At 38.6% G+C, this 21,958-nt stretch overlaps 2 protein-coding genes across 3 annotated transcripts in view; one reads left to right on the top strand and one right to left on the bottom strand.

The window, feature by feature from the left end:
• The first annotated feature begins 1,428 nt into the window (after nt 1-1,428).
• dok1a (docking protein 1a) lies at nt 1,429-12,728 on the top strand. 2 transcript variants are annotated; one of them, XM_020639594.3, is made up of 7 exons: nt 1,429-1,573; nt 4,084-4,162; nt 8,236-8,372; nt 8,462-8,572; nt 8,654-8,723; nt 9,945-10,117; nt 10,272-12,728. In XM_020639594.3, the coding sequence occupies exons 1-7, from the start codon at nt 1,517-1,519 to the stop codon at nt 11,166-11,168; spliced, it is 1,524 nt and encodes a 507-aa protein (XP_020495250.1). In that variant the 5' UTR covers nt 1,429-1,516; the 3' UTR covers nt 11,169-12,728. The 2 variants fall into 2 exon arrangements, with proteins under 2 accessions (XP_020495250.1, XP_065806795.1); XM_065950723.1 differs by lacking the exon at nt 1,429-1,573 and adding an exon at nt 1,764-1,815.
• A 1,486-nt stretch (nt 12,729-14,214) lies between these two features.
• Nucleotides 14,215-21,958, bottom strand: part of LOC109988188 (neuronal membrane glycoprotein M6-a) — a 30,691-nt gene continuing 22,947 nt past the window's right edge. The window contains exon 7 of the mRNA XM_020639601.2: nt 14,215-20,279. Within this exon, the coding sequence (XP_020495257.1) occupies nt 20,127-20,279 (153 nt within the window). The 3' untranslated portion in view covers nt 14,215-20,126. The remainder of the gene's footprint in view (nt 20,280-21,958) is intronic.

A 21,958-nucleotide genomic window follows, 5' to 3' on the forward strand; every position in this document is an offset into this window, starting at 1 on the left:
CTCTTAAATACAACATTTAGGCTAAATGGTACACACAACGGCTCCTTCAGTGGGATTTTCTAGGAGGAAACTTTGAGCTATTTCACCACACACTAGCTCAGAACCATTTGATCAGGACCAAGCTGTCTTCTACCAAATCTGGGACAGTGGGTGAAAAGTCAACAATGTCTTATCCTTACTACTTTTCATCCACCTCAATGAAAAGCATCACAGGGTAAAAAACAACAAACAAACATGTGTAGAAGATAGGAAAAGACAAATGGGCTGATAAGGGAAATCAACTGCAACTGCACTAGGTTGATGTCACAGATGTCATGTGGACCACAAAAACCGCTTACACCCACTTAACTCTTAATGTGTTGTTTAATGCTGCAGAATAAAAGTCTTGAAAATCTTGGGGATGAATACGACCTATTTAAGGTTTTTACAGGTTATGCACCAGAACAGCCACTCAGAAAGAGGCAGCTATTAGAGGCTGTTTTTGTAAAGTGCTTCCTCATTGTCTTAAATCTGTCCTGATCTGCCTTTTATGAAAGTGTCATGAGATAACTTTTGTTGTAAAATAGATCTCTCCTTGCTGAAATCCGCACTGCAGCCTCTCTGGACATTTTCAAAAATCTTCTCAAACACCACCTGTTCACCAACGCCTTTGGCCTTAACACTCCCCCCATTGAGCACCTTCTTCTTCTTTCCTTCATTTGTTTGTTTTGAGTTTTTTCTTTCTGTGTTTGTGTTTTTAATATTACTGACCCCCTTTCCACTACTGTAAAGCATCCTTCAGTTTCTTGAAATGCGCTATATAAATCTAAGCTATTATTATGATTATTATTAATGTGGCACAATGCAAGTGAGAACTAGTAGAGTATCACTTGATTTCTGTGCAAAATGTCAAGATTTTAAGTGACTTCTGTAATGACAGCAGTTTGGTATTTGCAGCGCATTGATTTGTTTGCCAGTTTTGTATTTGTTTTAGGGCATTAAAAAAACTCATAAATGTGATTGTGTAACCAATAATGCTTATAATAATTAAAAAACTCTACAGAACAATAGCTTTCTTGCACCATAATTATTGGGCTATCATAAAATAGCAGCTGATTATTATTATTTTAACTTAGAAATGCGTACAGCATATATAGATAAAGATAGATTTAACCTTTATCTGTGTACCTTATTCCTATTTAAGCTGTCAGCGGGACCTCTGCTGTTTTTATATTTCCTTGTTAACTTTTTTGCACCAAAACGCTGAGTCAAATTCCTTATATGTGTAAATGAACTTGGCAATAAACATCAATTCTGATTGTGATAAGGATGTGTGTAAACACTGAATTAGTCCTGAGCTCTTCCCCTCTCACTTGTGTAATCTCGGCTTCACCTCTACAGGTGGGGATCATATTTCATGAACGTCTCACTATGGTCACGCCACACCTCCTCTATTCACCAAAGGAAAAAAAGAAGAGAAGGAAAAACCTCCGTTCAGGATTCCAAAGTCCAAAACTGACGTGCATTTTCTCTTCAGATGGACTCTCACACCAAAACAGGGAAAGCTTACCTCCAACCACACAAAGCTGGCAAAGTGAGTACAAAGCTTATTGATCTTTCTTTGTAGCAGTAATACTTAATGGATTGAACAAGATCCTTTTTTTTCTGTGTGAAGAATGCACTGAGAACTAAAGAATCATAAAATGGGATAAATGCCAGAAAGCTGACCTTGTAGTGCAGACTCCATTTGTGATCAAGAAGGATTGAAAGACAGAAGATGTGCTATGAGAATGGATTCTATAACAAGAATGGCTGTGTGCTCTATGGAGTCAAAAGGTGAAACATAAAAACTTTTAAAGCAGTGTTTTGATCAGTTTCATTCAGATTCACAGTTATCTTAACTCATAGAAGACCTCACAGTTTTGTTAGTGAAGGCTGTCAGACTGTCTGCACGTTGCTCAAAAGAAACAGCAGAGAAAGAATCCAAATGAACAAGTTGAGACACAACTACACATTCCTGTGCAGCTGTGACAGAAAGTACACTCTGTGTGGTTTCACAGCACAGGTTTCGCAGCGGGTATGATTAATGACATTAATATCAGTCTCATATCACCTGAAGCTGGAATCGAACTGAAAGGGACTCAATTACAAATCAAAACTTATTTTACATCAAACATGTAACATGACAAATATGTGACTTAATTGAATTTATTTTCACAAAAAGCAGGCATGCTTCCCTCTTTCATTTTAAAGGAGTGACTGCATCAGAAGTGTGTCATCATTTGTCTTCATTCATGGTGTGACACTCCTGGACTATTTACAATGTGTCACTTGTGGGAGTGTTGAAACTGACAGACACATTGACGGAGGAAAGGTTTCTGTCACAGACTGTACAGTTTACAGAACCACCATGATGTCACTGATGGTTGGCTTGTAGACAACTGGAGTTATCAGCTTAAGTTACAGGCAGCTTTGTTTCTTAAAAATGTGTTACGAAGTGGGATGCTAATTATTGCTAAAAGAAAACAAGTCTTTATGTATGTACTAAAAATTGACAACTAGTCCAACCAAAAGCTGAGCTGAGCTTTTTATGACCCTCGAGAGACTTCCTATATTAGCAGGGTGTGTCAGAAGAATATCACTGAGGTAAAGAACATCCAGTATTTCCCACACACCCTTTAACTGAGAAGTCTACCCATGTATATCAACGGTTGGTAAATTAGGCGACACATATTTATTATATTTATTTTTCCACAAGACAGCACCATCCTCATGGTCAATTAAGAAGCACGCACTCGTCGTTTCCTCTGCCTCTCCTGCTCCACCACACTGTGCTAAACACACTCTGCGTATGTTCCTCCTGTGAGCGCACTGCTTGTTTTTTGGACGTCTTCTGTTCAATGACACCTTGTGCTGTTGTTAACTAAGTTGCAGCTGTTTGTACCATGGATTATTTAAGACAGTCACCGCACCCATTGGTTACTGGAGTGGAGTTTTGAGGCCCAATGATAGCAGTCACCATATTGAAAATGCTGCCTCAAACGTAACTTTCTGTCAACCTAGTAACCAGGTAAAGAGACGGAGCTGAGGCGGGCCTTAAGCCTCTTGGTAAACAGCTTCAGTACAACACGCTCGCTTGCAGACAGATCAGGCTAATTCCTTTATTTTGATGATTTTTTTTTTATTTTTATTTTTTTTAGCTTTTATGTAAAGTGGTGGACAGAGTTTGATAAAGGGATGAAAGAGTTGGAAATGACATGTGATAAAGTGCTGAAGGTAGGAGTCGAACCTGGGTGGCCCCTGCAAGGACCATAGCCTCGGTACATGAGGCGCACAAATAAGTGTTAGGCTATCGGGCGGTGTTGCTTATGAATAACTCTTATCTGTTATCACCTCCAGATGTGACTTCAAAGGCTTTATCCATCCGGGGGGCATTTTTGCCTTATTGGATAGGACAGCTTTTAGAGAAACAGGAAATGTCAGGAAGTGAGTGGGGGATGACATGCAGCAAAGGGAGCTGAGGTCGGACTTGAACCAATCAGCCGCTATGACAAGGACTATAGTCTTTTTTCGACACTGGAGGTTGCTGCTGGTTGTGCGCCTGATTTAATTTGGTAACGTTACCACGTTAGTTTTGATCTATTTGATACCCAAAGTAATTGAAAAATGATCTTCTTCTTCAAACCAATGACTCACCTGCTGTAAAAACAGATGTCAGATACACAGTGAGGAAGAAACAGAAAGAAGTGATGTGTACCGTGGGAGAATAGTGACCATGATACCAACATCTGTACTGAAGAAGACTTTAAAAATAGAGATTTAGATCATTTACTTATTAGAAAATATTTTAAATGAGGTAAAACATCAAGAGCGAAGCGCAGACACTTTCTCACACACTTCTATAATCTGACTCCTTTTTGAAACAGAGTTTTTGATCTTAGAAAGATTGAAGGTATAAGACCCACAGGCAACATCTTTCCCTTTTAAACAGTCGATGGTTTAGGTTTAGGGTAATGCAAGTTTTTATATTCATCAATGCTGGTTTGTAGCCATCAGTGCTGTTCTTAAACTTCTTCTCTTCCCTATCTGTCTCTCTCTCGTCAGAAATGGAAGCCAGTGTGGTTGTCTCTGTTTCCTCACAGCAGCAGTGGAGTGGGACGACTGGAGATCCAGGCTATGGGAGGTACTGTCATGTTTTCATTCTTCTATCCCCATTTGACCCAACATGGTGTAAAGGTTTCAGGATATCAAAACGTTAGTCTCATTTTGCACAAACTGTTTTTTAACATTGGAGGCACCAGAAGAATAACTGAGATCTTTAAAAACTACTGGGACATCTTTAGAGTTGAGTCCACTGTGGGGACTATACAAACAGTCGGACAATAAGGAAAAGTTTAAAGGGGCATTTCACTGACTTTCAAAAGGAGTTCTGAAAACTGCTCAACACAGAATGTGGACTAACATTGTGTTTGTCGTCTGTTACTAGACTCAGATTTGAATACAAGTCTAACAACATTACACAGAGGGTCTCTATAGACCTTTTTATTTAAGAGGAAGATGCTTGACTGTGCTGCATACAGCGTGCATGTTAAATAATTCAAGAAAGAAAAGGAAGACTAAATGGAGCTCAAGAGTGATAACTGAGTTTCAGGGATGTGGTTCTCAACCTTTAAAAAAAGTGGAAAAAATGAATCCTTTCAGCAGTAATGTTTTCAGCCAGGTACAGCTAACAATCACAAAATACTTCAGGTAGAAAAAAGCTGATATGAAGAGGAATAAGACAGTAGGCCTAACCTTGAAACTAACAAACTTGCTTGCTTCATGCGACTGTAGGCTTATTTCTATCTGAAAAAGCAAGTGATTTACATTAATTTCTTATCAGGTTCTTTATTTAGAGATTCCGCTGCATTCTTTTGTTGTATCGCTGCAGCATCTGACCATGAATTCATTGACTTGAATGCAGTCAGTCATTCAATCTTTAAACTGGCTTCATGCTTAGAAATGTTAATGTTTTAATGACAAACGACAGATTACTTTAGTTTCTGATTATGTTGAAGATATGAATACTAAATAAAAAACATGGATTATTAAACTTAAGTTGGCATTTTATTGAATTAGTCTTAAGTACTCTTAGAAATTCACGTACCCCCCTCTGAGAAACTGTAAGAGTGAAACATGGACTCTCATATCCAGCAGAGAATCATCACAGAAAGAGAACACATGGCTCAGCCTTTACACCAGAATAAAGACAAGACACAGTAAGCGTTAGTCACACAGAGAATGAAAAAAACCCTCTCATATAGAGAGCAGTACTGATGCAACACTGAATGCTGACAGGAAGTGACAGGTAGTGTAGCACAGATAATACGAGAACTTTAGATATAAATTATGGCCTGAGTGTGTTTGTGTGAGTGACCTCATGAACCAGGCCGCAGAGGACGAGATAAACACTCAGACAGGATGCTGACACGGACAGCAGGACTGCGGTCCATTTGGGCGCCTTCCGAATCAGTGAGCTGACCTGAAAGTGTCTGAGGGGACCATCGCAGTAACAGCTGGTTCACTGCAAAAAAGTAGAAAAAAACAAGAATAAAAAATTATCACTTGTCAAAATGTATCTTGGCCTAAAGAACCCAAAGAATCCAAAAATATCTTAACAAGTTGTGCAGACAGATTTATAAACAAGGTTTTCTTTTTATGTAAAGAAAGTATTCAACATAGATTTTCTCTCTATGGAGGAAAAAAATCTGCTTAATATTCAAAAGTCTTGAAAACATCTTAAAATTAGGCTGTATAGCCTGGATAAATATACGACATTCTAGAATAATAAAGTAACATGGATAGTTACTTATTCTTGTATTACAAATGAGATTGACCTGATGAGAGAAAGAAAAATGCATTTTTCTTTTTTAAATTCTAAAGTTATAGTGTCCTCAGATGTAAAACACAGTGTTTGTTCTTCACATCTACAAATATAAATCTGTGCTGTGGTGTCAGATTGACAACAAAACAGGAATATAGGATGTTTTTTTTATCTTTATCATAGCGTGGTAGAAAACAGACCTCACAGCAGGCTAAAAACTTTTAGGCAATCAACAAAAAACAAGTGAAAATCAGCAGGAGAAAATGAGAGCTGACAGCAGAAAACACCCCCGACCAGGAGCTACTGCTGAGTTTATAATGAAAGTGCATCTTATGTCAAGTCTGTCTTAATCTTTTCAGGCACAGGTGTTATAAATAAATCCTATTTATGAACAAAGTACAAAGTTTATCAGAGTTCAGAGTGTTTACTTTGTTTGCTAAGTCGGTGTGTGAGGATGTAGGAATGCTTAATGTGCATTGGATGAAAAAAAAACAAGACCTTCAGTCTTTGAGATATAATTTATTTAAGGTTATCTATAAGAGTCAGACATGATGAACCTCAAATACAGTCAGTGCTGTAACAGACATTCCTGCTTGTTCTGGAGCCTTACAGCGTAAGTCTGGTACTGGAAAACATTGCTCCTATTATTTTGACATATTTCTTTTAGTTTTAACTGGTAAGGGGCATTTTGGAGGGAAATGGTTCAACCTGCAGCTTCAAGACAGGTTTACAGAGCTGCAACATACATGGTATCCTTGTCCTGTCAAAGTGCTGGTTTGTGCTTCTCAGAGACTCAGATTGTTATTTTTTACCACCTCAAAACATCACAAAAAGGATCAATCTAGAGACTGACGTCTTTATTAAAGAATAAGTGTTTTTTATTTTTAAACAAGACACAGCTGTAACAACCCAACACAGAATAATACACACACGTGTGTTGCTGTACACACATGACATGTTTGCAATTATGAATAATGAGAAAATAAGTGTGTGAAAATTAACAAACAACAATTAGAGAAAGTGTGCACCATGCAGTCATCTCATGAGTTACTAACATCACAAGAACTAAGACTGGTGACACACATTTTGTACTTCTTCACCTTCATCATTTAAGACTGTTTCATTGTATCATTTGAAACAGTAATAACATATTTACCTTTTAGAAGAAAGAGGAATATTCCTATAGAAACAAAACAACAAGTAAATCACTCAAAAGGAAATATACTTCCTGTTTTGATGTCACTTCCTGCTTTCACTCATATTTCTTGAGGAGCACCTGTCAATGCTGGGTCCTCCCAGAAGGCATAGTGCCACCTGGTGGCTTTTGTGTGAACACAGTTCATTTCACTGTGATACTTGGCACACCACAACTTTAATGATATGCAATGAAGACAAACATTGTGCCAAATCTCTTCACTTTGTGTAGAAATCATGAAATCATTTGCCCAACTAATAATGATGCTGATTTGTTATTGTTGTGTGGATCAGGTGATCCAGCTCACCTTTTTTCACAAATGAAAACAAAATGCAATTTCTTGATAGTATCTAAATGATCAACAGATTGTGAAAATGTTTAATTGATCGACCTACATTTGGTAACATTTTGTTCCTGATATTCAGCCTGCATATGCCTGTCTGTTGGGATCATTTTAATCCAGATTTTTTTTTTATTCCAGTCCTGCTAAAAAGTTTGTAACAATCCAAACTAGAAGTTAAATCCAAATTAAAACGAGAGATTAGAGTTTGGATTGAGTGATTTTATCTGATGGCATTATCACCTTTAAAAAAATATAAAATAAAATTTCAAGATTTGATCCAATCCAGTTGCTTTAAACAGTTCACATTATTTCTTTTCTTTAAACTGGTTTCAAATAATTAATAATGTTTCCATTGTTTTAGAGCAGAAATAGTCTAATGAACAACAAATAAGGTTTATTAATTTGTGTTCATCTGTACTGTAAATGGGGCTTGCTTCTTTTCTGATCCAGCCACAGAACCTGACACACCTCCTTTTGAACTTTTCCCCGGGGCTGTTTGGCATTCAGGATGGCAAGTCGCCTCATGTAGTTCATCCTCCATTAGAGAGTTTGTGCAGAATATTTTCTTTTCTCAACATCAAATCCCAACAGTGCAAGTGACATCAGAGAGATGATGTTGTGAAACTACTTTTTATATATATCAGGCTATAGGATTCATAAATGATAAATTACAAATTAACACAATGTTTCTTTACACAATTTAATAAATGAAACTGCTCTATCACAAGTAAGCCTACATATTTTTTACTCACTTTTTGTGTCCTGAATTTTTACAGGACCATCTTTTGGGTCTCTACAGTAAATCATCTTAAAAAAACAAAAACTTTGTCTGTTTCTTCATTGTGTGTCCACCAGGTGGCGCTTCTGGAGGCGATCATGGTTCTGGGGTCAGGAGGCACCATCAGCCTCAAGACAGAAATGTGAAGATGGTCCGACTGTCAGATCTCATCAGCGTCCTCAGACTCCCCCCACATGCTGAGGCCTGTCCAATGGTAGGTCTTTATGAAGTCACACATGTATCAGCAGCAGTTCAATAAAAAGTTGAATAAAAAGGACACACTCCTATCCGGGCTGTTTGCAGGAGAACATGTCGGCATTTTGCGTGGAGACTCAGGAAAGGACGATGGTGTTTGCTGCACTCAAAGACGACTGTGTGGACTGGGTGGAAAAACTGTGCCAAAACACGTTTCAGGTGTGTTAACTGTTCTATATTATCAATCATATAACATTAAGAAGTCAAACCTCAATGTTTTCTTTCCCCTGTCATTCTCAGAGAGGCGATGCCGCCGGCACTGATCAGCTTCATATGGAGGAAAACCAGATATATGCCTCAGCAAATGAAGGTAAACCTTTTACATCCCTTTAACAGTTATTTCCTTATTCTGTCCGATTGATTTGTGCTCCACAATTATCACCAACTCTAAAATCCAACTGAGGACGAGTCAGCCTCAAGGGGCTTACTGGAAAAAAGTCTGGATAAAGTTGGGATTAACAGATACAGCTGTTAGTGTTCACTCATTCGCCTCCCCCGGACAATGTCAGGAAATGTTAAGGAGTGTAGAGTATGTGTGAAAGGGACTATATATGGTGCCTGTACTTGAATAGTTTACTTAAAGAGTATGCAGCCCACTCAATAGACTCCCAGGTTTTAAATCACTATTCTTGGCTCAAGGTTAAAGGGGTCATATTATGTTTTTTTCTGGTTTTATATGCCCTTTAGTGTGTTTTCCAAGTGTCCTGTGCATGTTTAGGCACATCTATGTGCAAAAATTCAAAGTCTGCGGAAACGCGGCTTCTCCCACATCCTCCTGTTAGCTGTAGCATTAGCTGCATGTAACGCTCGGTTCTAGCCCCCCTCGAAAAAAGTTTGCCAGTGTGACGTCTTGTCAGTGTGATATCACTGATCTAAGCCCATTGGCTCGTTGTGGCAAGCCCAGCAGCTCATGTTGCACATCCATTAACTTCTGTTGCACGCCCACGATATGCCATAGCCTGCGGTAGCACAGTAGTGCTAAGGTGTTTTTGCTCCCCTTGGAGCCAAAGTGGCTGCATTCCTAATATGGTAAAAGGGGCATGACATTTCCAAGAACCGTGCTGAGCGACTGACCAATTATGGCAGAGCCGACAGGCCGACCAATCAGATCAGACTTGGCACAGTTGGGGACTCTGAACGTGGGCACTTCAGAGCCTTAGAGAGAGAGTCAGAAGTGAGCCGGTGCATGGAGCGGCAGTACATGAAAACAGACACTTTAGAACTTTAGCTATTGTGAACATACTTTAGTAGGTACATAGATTAAATATATGAACCCCAAAAAGGGCATAATATGGGCTCTTTAAATTTGGCTTTTATGAGACCTTAGTAGATTTAAAATTTATAAATATTTTGTGGCTACCAGTTTTTTTTTTTTTTTACTGCAGTAACTAAACGTGGCCATTTAGAATTATTGGGAGAAATGCTGTATGGTATTGTAATATTTAAGTGACATTTGCTCAATTAAGTTGTCATGTCCAGAGTCATGAGAGATCCTCAATGGGACACAGAATATTGTCATTTCTCTTTCCAGCATCAGAGTTCAGGGTGGCGGTTCAGAGGACTGACGCAGCATCACGTTGTGGCCTGCAGGGGTCATACTTGCTGCAGGTGGGGGCAGAGGCACTGCTGCTGAAAGAAACACAGAAGAGAAGTATCATCAGAGAGTGGCCATATGAACTACTGAGGCGATATGGAAAAGATAAGGTATGCTTTTTGTAAACCACACCAACCTTTCTTTTAGCTGCTCATCTTGTGTCTCTGAAAACAACCTTACAGGTGCACTGTCCTTGTTCAAATAGAGAAGGAATCGGATTCTTACAATTGCTGGCTAAATGAAACCTTGTTTTTTTCTCACCAGTCGGCCTTAACCATTGAAGCAGGACGACGCTGTGACTCTGGTCCTGGAACATTCAGCTTTGAAACACAGCAGGCTGAAAAAATATTCTCCCTGATTCAAATCACCATCAAACGGAAGACATCACCTGTTACTCTAGGCATCCCGAACCAAGAGAGTGAGAAATCAATTCCCAATATACAAGCCCATTCCCCTCTCCCAAAGATACCTGATCTGACCAGCATAGCTGCCATCCTGGAGAACAATCTGAGGACACAGGAGAAGAATTCTGCCCTTTCAGAAGGGAGTTCTCAAGAAGATTTGCCAAGTTCACCAGAGAATATGTCAGCACAGCCAGCTCCTATCACCCTCATGCCTCTCCCAATGATCCCCACGGATGTCAGCAGCTCTGTCGGCCAGCTTGGTGCACAACCAGATGCTGTGTACGCTGACCCTGCTGACTGCATTCAATCTGTTCGCAAACATCATCCAACCACGGCTTTGTATGTAGACCCTGCCAGTGTTCTCCCACTCAAACCTCCCAATTCAAGGGAATCGGTCAGTCCCCTTCCGAGCGCCTCGGCTTCAAAACCCTGCTTTGACAGCGATCACAAAGATCCAGTCTACTCAGAGGTCTATGACAAAATCAGTCCAGTGCAAGACAAACAAACTGTGATTCAGAGTACAGCACAAATAAAGTGTTCTGCGAACGATGAACCCATTTATTCTGAGCCCATGACCAAAAAGGAGGAGGAGACTCATAAAAATGTTGTAAAAACAGACCCGTTCGCCCACCTTTACGCTCAAGTCCACAAAACAAAACCATCCCATGGCCCTCCTTCATCTACGACTACTGTCCCTTTGACAGGCACAGACCATAATGTGGATGATGTAATCTACGAAAACCTGGGCATTATTTAAATTAAGTAAAAACAAGCCTTGTATGTATTCTTGGTAAACAATGACTGAGAAAGGACAGTCAGAGTTTATTGTGAAATATTCTAACTAGTAAGCACTTCTCCTGCATGGAGGCCTTTCTGTTGTGTATATTTGTTCAAAAAAACCTTGTAAATTCAGTTTGAAAACAAAAACCAGCCTGTTCATTATTACAGGACTGATCACATTACTTCATCACTGACTTGTTAAAGCCTTGAGTTCGACATGCGGCAGTCATGATTGATGTTCAGATCCAAGTGACCTTATTTGGACAAAAGAGGGAAAACAGTCTGTGCATGTGGCTCATTGAAGGGCTGCTGAATAAGCCGGGATGATTTTCTTTTTGTGGTGGTTTCTGACCACAGCTGTTTATTATGAGCGAAAAGAAGGTGTCAGAGAATATGGACTAAAAACTGCAGTTTTTCTGGTACGATTGCTACGCTACGGCTTCAGTTTTTAGCCACATTCACAACCCCTTGACCAGCACCCAAAGGGGAAACAGCTACACTTTAAAGTCGCAGGACTTTATCGGCATAAAAGGCTACAGGGTGGTGTCCAGATTCATGATATCTGCAGACAGCTATGTGCAGCATCTTTTAAAGAATGGAGCGTGAGACTGAGTTTGCGTCTGTTTCCCACAATGACATTGGACCGCTGACAGTTTTGTGGGAGATTTGGGTGTTTAATTCTGAAATAGACTACAAAGGTCTGATTATCAAGTGATGACACTTGAATCTGATTATTAGACTTATTCTGTCAGAAGACGTGAAAAGGCATTATACATAATATCACCATAAATCAGTGGTGGTAACAGACACTGTTGTGAAAACTAAAAGGAGGTATCAGTTTTGTAAATATATTTTGTCATTTTTTAACGATCGAACTGAATGTCTCACCCTTTTCAGTATTTGTATTTTTTTAGTTTTTAGTTGTTTTTATAAAACCACATGTTGACATTATATCCAAATTCTATTTTTGTTTGCTTCTGAGGTTGTTTTCGCTGCATAACTCAGAAATGTATGTTTTTATACAAATGTATTATATAGTGTTTTGTTTTTTTGGTCAGTTTTGATTTGAATGAATGATGTGACGCGCTGGGCTCTGCTGCTTCAGCCTCCCCTGGTATGAGGGATTTTGTAGCATGCATTAGCTGGTGTTAGCTTTAATGTTCAAATTTTCAAAAATTAATTGCTAAGTATTAACCATTTCCCTCTAAGAATCACAGCTATAGTTAAATCACTTTTACAATAAATGATTCAAAATAAAGTATCTTTAGAACAGATTTAAAATCTTTCATACAGTATTTTTTTTCCTGATTGTTAAACAAGATATGGTATTTTATCTTTTGGCACATGTGTTTTATGTAAATGTTTCATCTTGATCGTGATTTTTTCTTTTTGTTGACCCGAGTTTGTTAAAGTAAACACATTTCAAGGACGGACAAAATGTCTTTTAGATTCTAATGATGTCAGAGATGTTTGTGAACATGCTGAGCTTTCATTTCCTGTTCTCTTTGAACCCTAATATAAAAATGATTATCTTGTATCTGAGTACCTTTCTTTGGGTTATTTGTAGGGCAGCTAAAGGAATATTTTTTGGATAGATGCTTATTGTTGTCTCAACAACAGGTAAACAGGCATGGTGCTTTTATTTTTCCTCTTGCATAAGTATTTTACATTTTGTAGCTCAGTCGGAGAATAAACATGGATACTCATCAGTTTCAATCACAGAAGGATGAAACCCCTAATTTCACAACTTAACAGTGTGACAGTGATAACTCCAGTTTCTTCTTTAAAATCAGGAACTCTGTGATTTGTCTCCTCTCGGCCAGTGAGCAAAATCCTCCTCCTCTTTTTATTTGCTGTTATACAAATTGGAGATGAACATGCAAACATAAAAAGAAGCCTACTCTAGAGCTCTTATTTGAAGTCATGTCCAAAGACTTAATCAATTGATGAAGTGATTAAAGAAAACCTGGGAACAAAGGCAAAATGTCTCACTGATTTGTAACTCATAAATAGTAACAGCCACAGAATATGAGATTACTTTGCATTTTTCCTGCATGGAAAACATGACTTGTAACTAACTTACCTTAGAGAGATGGCTTACCTGTCAAATACAAGGCAGCAGTTCTGCTCATAATCTCAGTGTTTTGAAAAGGATTGAACTCAAATCCAACACTCAATCAAACCCTTTGACATTCTTCTTGCATGTGTATTTTAGATTATTTAGCTCCGGTCAGAGGATAGACACAAATTTCTTCTCATCAGTTTCAATCAAAGAAGGAGGGAGTTATGTCTGGGCTGCCATTTTTATCCAGAGGCTGCACATGTGAGGTGTCACTTCATTTCCCTAACTGAGCAGTGGAGGAAAGGAAATCCTATAAACACTCAGTTTGGTCCTTTGGATTAGGGAAAAAAAAAATATCAAAAGGGAACAAAAAAGTGGTGCAGAAAAAGAAAAGAACCCCATCCTGACCCAAAGGTGGCTCAACATCCCCCCCACCCCGCTTCAAGGAGGTTTGAGATCAATGTAGGTATCCTTTGGATTAAGGCGAGGGTTCTAACCAAATGTACTTTTGCTTCAGCACCTGTTGCATCTTAGCGTAATAACTTCTTTTAAATAGGTCAGTCACTTTTTATATTATTTTAAAAAACTGAAACCCAACCCTGATGTCAGATGTATGTTCGTAAACTTCTTTAAGTGGACATGCATTGTTTTAAATCGTCCACCAGGTGGGGCTGTTTCCCTGATAAAATGAGCTCTTTATTCTGCTCTGTGTGCAGGTTCCTGACTGTCTGAATGTCCAAATAAAGTCACTTGGGTCTGAATAACAATCATGACTTCCGGATGTGGAACTCAAGACTTTAAAAAGTCAGTATTGGGTTATAGATGTCATGTTCGCTTTGTAAATTACTGATACAGGCTATTGTTGGAAATTGGCATTGAGAACATACACTATAGTGTAATCACCAGCTTTGAGAACAACCACAAGTGTTGCAATGTGAAATGAAGACACAAACTCACAATGTTCCCTTATTAACAAGTACACAAGTGTATTATTTCATTTTATTTATATATGCAAGCAAGTTTATGTCTTTACAAATAAAAAAGCCACTGTCTGCCCAAGCTGTTGGCACAGATATGTACAAAAATGGAGGAGTGAATCAGATAAAGCCTGCTACTATGCAACCAGAGTGGAGTACAAAAAGACTAGAATACTATGGAGAAACAGAAAAAAAGAAAGAAAAATAAACTACTTCCAACGTCCAAAATGCCCAACCTGACACAACACATGGATCATCGATTTTTAGAGCTGAATCATTTCAGGCACAAAGGATCTGAAATTTCATCCTGTGATACAGAGCTGCAAAAACAGTCAAAAACAGATCAAATCTTCATCACACGAGGTTACAAATCAGATTTCATCTCATTGAAATTCTTTGCTTTAAGACTCTGACATTGTTGTGTGTTTTTTTTATCTGTCCTTAAAAAGCCTGTGGCAAGGATGGTGGGATGGTAAAGTGAGTCCATGTTCAGCTGTGGTCAGCGGGTAGACAAGAAGGACGCAGGATTAGCGTGGGTCAGTAGCCATACCTAAAAATCATCTAAACAAGTAGACGACGTGAGGAAATGAGGAGACGTAAACAAATGGAGAGCAAGCAGCTCGCATCCTCTTCCCTACTCCCAGCAGCACACAGATCTCCTATCAGCTGCTATGACAAACATTTCAGATTTTAAGCTCCATCACACCACCTGGCAAAGACATTTTTCCTAATAGTGAATCTATTTAGGTCTGTATCTCATGATTGACTATTGTAGTATCAGCCAGTGATTCTTCTCCACCTTCAACAGAGATTGTGCAGCTCTGAATTATTACTCGGCCTTCATTACAGATGGTGATTTGGCTGTGTGAGCTGGACAGACTGTGCTTGTTGCTAGGTAACATGGGGCTTTACTTATGCATCAGTGACTCCTGTGTGTGCACACACTGGCTGTTACAAGCACACACACACACACACACACACACACACACACACACACACACACACACACACACACACACACACACACACACACACACACACACACACACACACACACACACACACACACACACACACACACACAGGAAATCAGACATGAGTCACTTAAATACAAAAGCACCCGGAGCTGTGGTGTGACTGTAGCTCAAAAAAAAAAAGAAGAACTGAGCGAGGAAGAGGATGCGAGCAGAGGTGGGTGCAGGATGAAGACAGAGATGGGTGAGGGGGATAGCCAGAGCAATACATTACACCACATCTGCAAATCCGATTTATTAGGAGAAACAATAGAGAACACCATGATCATATCACTTAAGACTTGCAATCTTAGATTCATGCACTTAAATGCCAGAAATGTACTGACTTTGTGTTTTACGTCTGGATTTCTGCTACAATATATTGCTCTGGTGGTAAACAACTGAGCAAGCGAGCTAGCTTAGCAACACCATTAGCAACAGGAACCGCAATACTGCACACTGAAAATGTGAAAACAAAACAAAACAGCAGAACAGCGCCAGTGGAAAATAAGTTTTTTTTTGTATTGTTTTAATCATTAAAATTATGACCATTTAATGCATAACCATGCCACAAACAACAACTAGATTCACTGTCTTTTTTTGTTTTTTTTTCTTTTTAAACCTAGAATAAGATTATCTTCATTATTATGAATTCATTCGTTTTCATCATTGTTATTTCTTCAGGTTATAACCAATGCTGCAAGACTATACACAGGTCCCTCAGAGGGGATCTCAATGCACTTACACACCAAGAATAAGAGAGAGAGAGAGCTCACAATGGTCAATAAGTGCACAAAAAACTATTTTTTTCTTTTTATCTGAGGTTAAAAACACTGACATGACATCCATTGTCAGGCAATGAAATGATAGAATACTGTTACTGTAAAACTAGACCCTTAAAAATACTGACTGTATGCAGCCGAGACACACCTGAACAGGACACGAGTCCGGGGGAGTCTCCCTTTATCGACACAGATGGTACTTTTAAATCAATTCTGTCAGATGAGCTGCATTTACACAACATAAAGAACCAGATTTAGCTCTGTTTACCATAATGTTCATGGAGGACAGTAGATCCAAACAGGTTTTCAACTTCAGAACCATTCATCCACTTCATCTGTTATTGCATGATGGTCAGTTTGCCTTCTCCATGAATTTTTTCTTTCAGTTTGTCTCTGCAAACATGTGAACATTTAACTTGATCAAACAATTAGTCATTAGATTGTTAATGAACAATTTTTTCTTATAAATTTAGATTATTTGGTCTATTTGTTTGGAGGCTTAGATGCCATCTTGTGAGGATTTCTGCATCTTAAAGTAATGGTTTTGTGATATCATCGACCCCTAGAGGTACTTTGGAGTACTGCATGTGATACTTCAAAATGCATTTTAATTTTGATGTTTATTTAGAATATTTATCAATCATGCAAGGTGTTCAAACCAATAACCATTGACTTGAATACCCGGCGTCCTTGCTGTGTGTGTAAATGCAGCTCTGTCAGGGAGCAGAAGCTCAGGACATTGGGACTGAACCGCCTCCTCCAGACTCTGTAACCAATAGGAAATCATTCTCCCGGCTGCTCACCTCGACTGTTTCACATATATGTATATCTTTATACAGAGTTACCGAAGGTACAGTGCTTTTAATACTGCCCACAAAAAAAGAAAGAAAAAAGAAAAATTTAAAACACATTTCCTTTTTTTTAATTAAATGATTTAACATTTAAAATTTTTAAAAGTTGATAATAAAATAGTGAAATGTAATCAGTGAAAAGTAAATGAGCAAAGAATTATGGCTCAGAGTGATGGCGGTGGTGGTGTGTGTGCTTGTTTTTGTGTATATGTGTATATGTGTGTGTGTGTGTGTGTGTGTGCTGGTAGTCTTATCAGATCAAACCCTTCATCACCACTATCACCATCATCACCATCTCATCATCAGCACAGTAATCATTCCCTCTCAGTCGTCTCTACTGGCAGATAGAGAATCGTCACTTTCCTTCACATTTCAACCAGGACAGACAAACAACCTGCTAAAGACGTGTTCTCAACAAAAAGTCAAGAGAATCTCTGCCTCTTTTTTTACTGATACAAGTTTGTTTTTGATGCATAATTATGATCATGCTATTTTTATGTTTCATATCTGGCACAAATTACTGTTCATGTAAAGATGTCATTTGCCTTTATTGTGTTTTCTTTTCTTCGACTTGTAACCACTCAGTTCAAATATTCACTTCACTCTTGTTCTGAACACACTTCATTTTAATGGCTCAACATAACTTAACATATAAAACAGACAGAACAGCCCTGCAAACCCTGGCAGCAGATCATTTTAAAAATCTCCTTATTTCAAATCTTAAGATAAAAATCTATTTTTTTGCATTGTATTTAATGCTGGTCAAATTGGCCTTACTTGAAAAATAGCAGTAAGCAATTAAAAATTAGAGTCAAAATCTCAACAAGTATGATCACGTTATCGGTGATCTATAGCAAAGAAATAGGCACAGCTTCCAATAACGGAGCACCTGAGGAGAGATAACTCAGATACCAAGTATTAACTTGGACATCCTTTATAACATAGATAAACTCTCCAGTAACACAAATCATCTAGAAACCGCAAGCTTATCAGCTGGAACATCATTCATCTTGGTCCTCATTTTCAATAAGACTACTCCAGTTAGATCCCTGCAACCGACAGTGGTGACTTTTATCTCCCTTCACTTGCTTTCTTTCGAAACTCAAGACCTTTTTTAAAAATTTATTTTATTCACACCACTCAACCTCATCACAACTGTCCCGTTCTACTTCCTGAGCCGGATGCTTCGTTAGATGTTACAAATCTCTGCACCTTCAAATGTTTCTAGGAATCAGATCCTTAATCTTTCATCACATCCTGCTCCATCTTTCAAACCTTCACCGTCTCCCAGAATTCACAGTAATCATCTGATTCTTTTACAAATGACAAATTGGTATCAGTATCAGTGATTTTCAAATTCAGCTTATACATGAACTGGAGTTTTGGTCACATATTAGGGCTAGCTGAAATAAAGGTATAAAAAAACACGTAAACATGACAATAAATAATCCTCAACATGATTGGTGTGTACGCAATGTGTATGTGTATCTGTGAGTGTGTGTGTGTGTATGTGTGTGTGTGTGTGTGTGTGTGTGTGTGTGTGTCTGTGTGCAGAACCACTGAAATACAGAATCATCACAAGAAAATGTGAAATTGTTACAACCAACCCCGTCCCCGTCCAACACACACACCTGTTCCATTGAAACAACCCCCCTCCCCCATTCTAAAATTACATATAAATAATACTGATAAAAATGTGGCAAAAGTCCAAAAAGTGAGAAAAACAAGACTGATGAGAACATGACACACGTTAAAAAGACTTTGTGCTGTTAAGATGTGCTGTTTCTGAGGACATTTCACAAGTTTGTACAAATCAGGGATGAAGGGGGGGAGGAAGCAGAGCTCAGGTTCACTAGTTGTATTAAATGGCTTCCACTGCCATCTTAAGTGCTTTTATTCTGAAGGGCCAAAATAGCTAGGGTAGTCCGACATGTGATGGACAGAAAGCCATATCAGGGGAATTTTGGATTTAATAGAATTTGACACCCATCTATCTGCACATTTTGTCAATCAATATATGGCTTTAGAATTTAAATGACCGATGTCATTTCAAACCAAACCCTATTCATAAAACGGACGATTTTAGGACACTATGGTCTGTTGCAAAGGTCTGTGGAACAACTAATGAAACAGGGCTCTATGGAGAGGTCACAGAGTGGAGGAAGAGGAGGAGTAGGGTTTTAGGACATAGGAGGGGGAAGAGAGGGTGGGGGGGGTAACCATTTGCACCCAGGAGGTACATAATCCTCAGGGACCGTTTTTCTCTGCAGTACCAGTCATCATAATGTGGCGAAACGACACGACACAGCATGACACCACCATACAACACTGCCTGAACAACACCGACCATTCAGCCACATCTATGTGTAAGTGTGAGAGTGTGCGTGTGTGTGTGTGAGTGTTTGTGCGTGTGTGTGATGTGTGTACTGCGGGGGGGGGGGGGGGGGGGGGGGGTATATCGTGATATTGTCCCCCTCGTTAAATGATGAGCTCATAGACACCAAACTCATTCAAATGTCTGCTGTAGATTTTTTTGGCATGCCGTGCTAACATGTTAAAGCTGAAAAGCTGTTGAAAAGGGCGGAGATGTGCGCTTTATCTCACAAAAAAAAGAATACAACACAGCCAGTGAAATCATAGGGATGCAAATTAGAAGGGCAAACACATGTTATTGTAAAATGTCTTTGGGTTCTTCTGCTCATTATTAGTCCTTTTTGGTATAATTTTGTAAATGTCTTGTGCTATTTTATGTGTTAACATTTTCATGTTTATTTATGTTTTCCTTCTGGAAATTATTGACCAGTTCTAGATATTTTAGGGCATTGTGAGTAAAAAAGAAAGTAAGATTTTAACTCTTTCCTTTTGTTTCAAGTAAAGCTATTTTTCTTTTCTTGATCAAAAGGACAAAGTCATGGTTAATAAAAATGAAGCAAGCAAACATATGGGATGCTAAATTGTTAGCATCGCCCATCTGAGCTAATAAACCATTGCAGAAATGAGGATGATGATGGTGTCCATGTTTTCATCATTTTTTCTTCTTCTTTATTTCTCCCTCTTCGTGTGTTTATTTTGCTTTGAATGTTTTTAGTGTTGTTGTTTTTTTCATTTGTTTGTATTCTGTATGCTTCTTGTGTGTCAGGCTTCATGTGTGTGAGTGTGTCTGCATGTATCATATTTGTGTGTCTGACAGGTTTAAGTGTGTGTGTGTGTACGTGTGTGTGTGTTTGTGTCGTTTCCTGCAGGTGTGTGTTTATGTGTAGGCATTTAGGCGTTCTTTGGAACGTGTAGAGTGGATGTCGTGCAGCTCCTGCTCCTCCTTTGACTTGATGTCTTCGTACTTCTGCATCCTGCTGGCGTCCTTCAGGTAGCCCCAGTTAGCAGCCAGAGCCATCAAGAAGTGGACCTGAAGATGAAGGAAATTCAGGCTTAATTATAGTGTATGTATATATATATATATATATATATACATATATAGACATGGTAGACCTCTGTTTTTAGATATTTTGTTTCTTTGCATTTAACTCCTTTACAGGAAAATCTAAACCAGCCAAGACCAGGTGACACCCTTTACTACTTTTTCCTTTTATTTTTTTCTGCTTTTGTTTTTCATGTATTACACTCATACCAGAACAAATCTGCAGTGTCCTGAATGTTTTCTCTTTTATCAAGCCATCATGAAGACAACTGTAAGCCACACACAGGCTTTTCCTTCACATTGGCTATAGGTTTACTGATGCAAACATACTGAAAACACCCAAGAATGCAAATCAAAACTTAAAACTTAATACTGCAAGTCCAGGTGGTTCAGTATTGTATTTTCACTGCTTTAGTTAGCATTATCGTGTGGCTCTATCAATTAAAAATGTTTCTGATAACATACATTATCAGTCCAGAAGGTGGCAGTACTACACCTACAAGATGGTGATATAACTGCATTTACAACTGCAAGAAGAGGCAAAGAAGAATTAAGTATCTGTGGCCCACTGCCATGCAGAAAGATGTCAGACTGGAGGTATCTTTAAACGAGTTCATACAAGGTTTAAATTGCCCTGCTGCAACGACACAAACTTTCTTTGGGTTTGGTTGGCATGTAAGGTGATGCTTACAATCAGTTGTTCTGTACCAGCTCAGCAACATGCAGATTTTTTTTTTGTAGAGCTGCATATCAGACTTCAGTGTAGATTTAATGCAAACGTTTATATCATGTTTTAAATATACATATTTAAAGGGATTTCTGCGATGTAACCCTGTCTCTAAATCTTAAGCATTGACTTTATAAAAAGATGGACAACATGACAGCTCCCCAAAAGTGAAGCCAAAACATACAGTGCTCCCCCTATAGACTGGCTGCAGTATAGGTCATTAACTAAGCCTCTTCCATGTTATCAGACGGGACATTATTTAAAATGGCTTCACATTTGTACAAGAGAAGGAGGTGAAACATGTCATATTTTTATATACAGTCAATCAATTAAGTGTATAATTTCAAATTATTTACTTACTTAACAATGTCAATTAATTACTTACTTGTAGGAGAAAAACCTTCATACCAGCTGACACAAAGTGGAAACAAATCTGATTCATCTCTCACAGCACTTGCTGTCAAATTCAACGTCTCCCTTTCTGCTTCTTTAGTATTCAAAATCTTCACAATTTGTTTCTCAGATAGAAAAGTGTGGAGGAGGTAGAGAGTGTTTCTGGGAAAGACTCCAACCCCCTGGAATAAACAGCTACAGAAAATAGATGAAAGTGTCCTAATGCTCTGTGTTTTAACACTGGTGGTGGAAAGAAGAGCAAACATTAACTAACAGTGCAGGATCAGGCTGAATACATACAGTACGGAGCACTGAGCATAGCTGTTATGATTTATGGTTTTTAAACTTTGATAAGATTCAAGAGTAAATTGAAAGATATTGATCCCTGTTTAGACATTACTGCAACAAAATAACAATATGGACACGTTATCGGGGACAGTGTGCAGCGTTTGAGTGCAAAAATGGAGACAAACTCTGCACACTGCACACAATTATATAAATGTGTTTTTGTACGGAAATGTTGCCAGAGTATTAGACTCTTTTGCTT

This window comes from Labrus bergylta, chromosome 1, assembly GCF_963930695.1.
Source record: "Labrus bergylta chromosome 1, fLabBer1.1, whole genome shotgun sequence".
NCBI classification, from domain to species: Eukaryota; Metazoa; Chordata; class Actinopteri; order Labriformes; family Labridae; genus Labrus; species Labrus bergylta.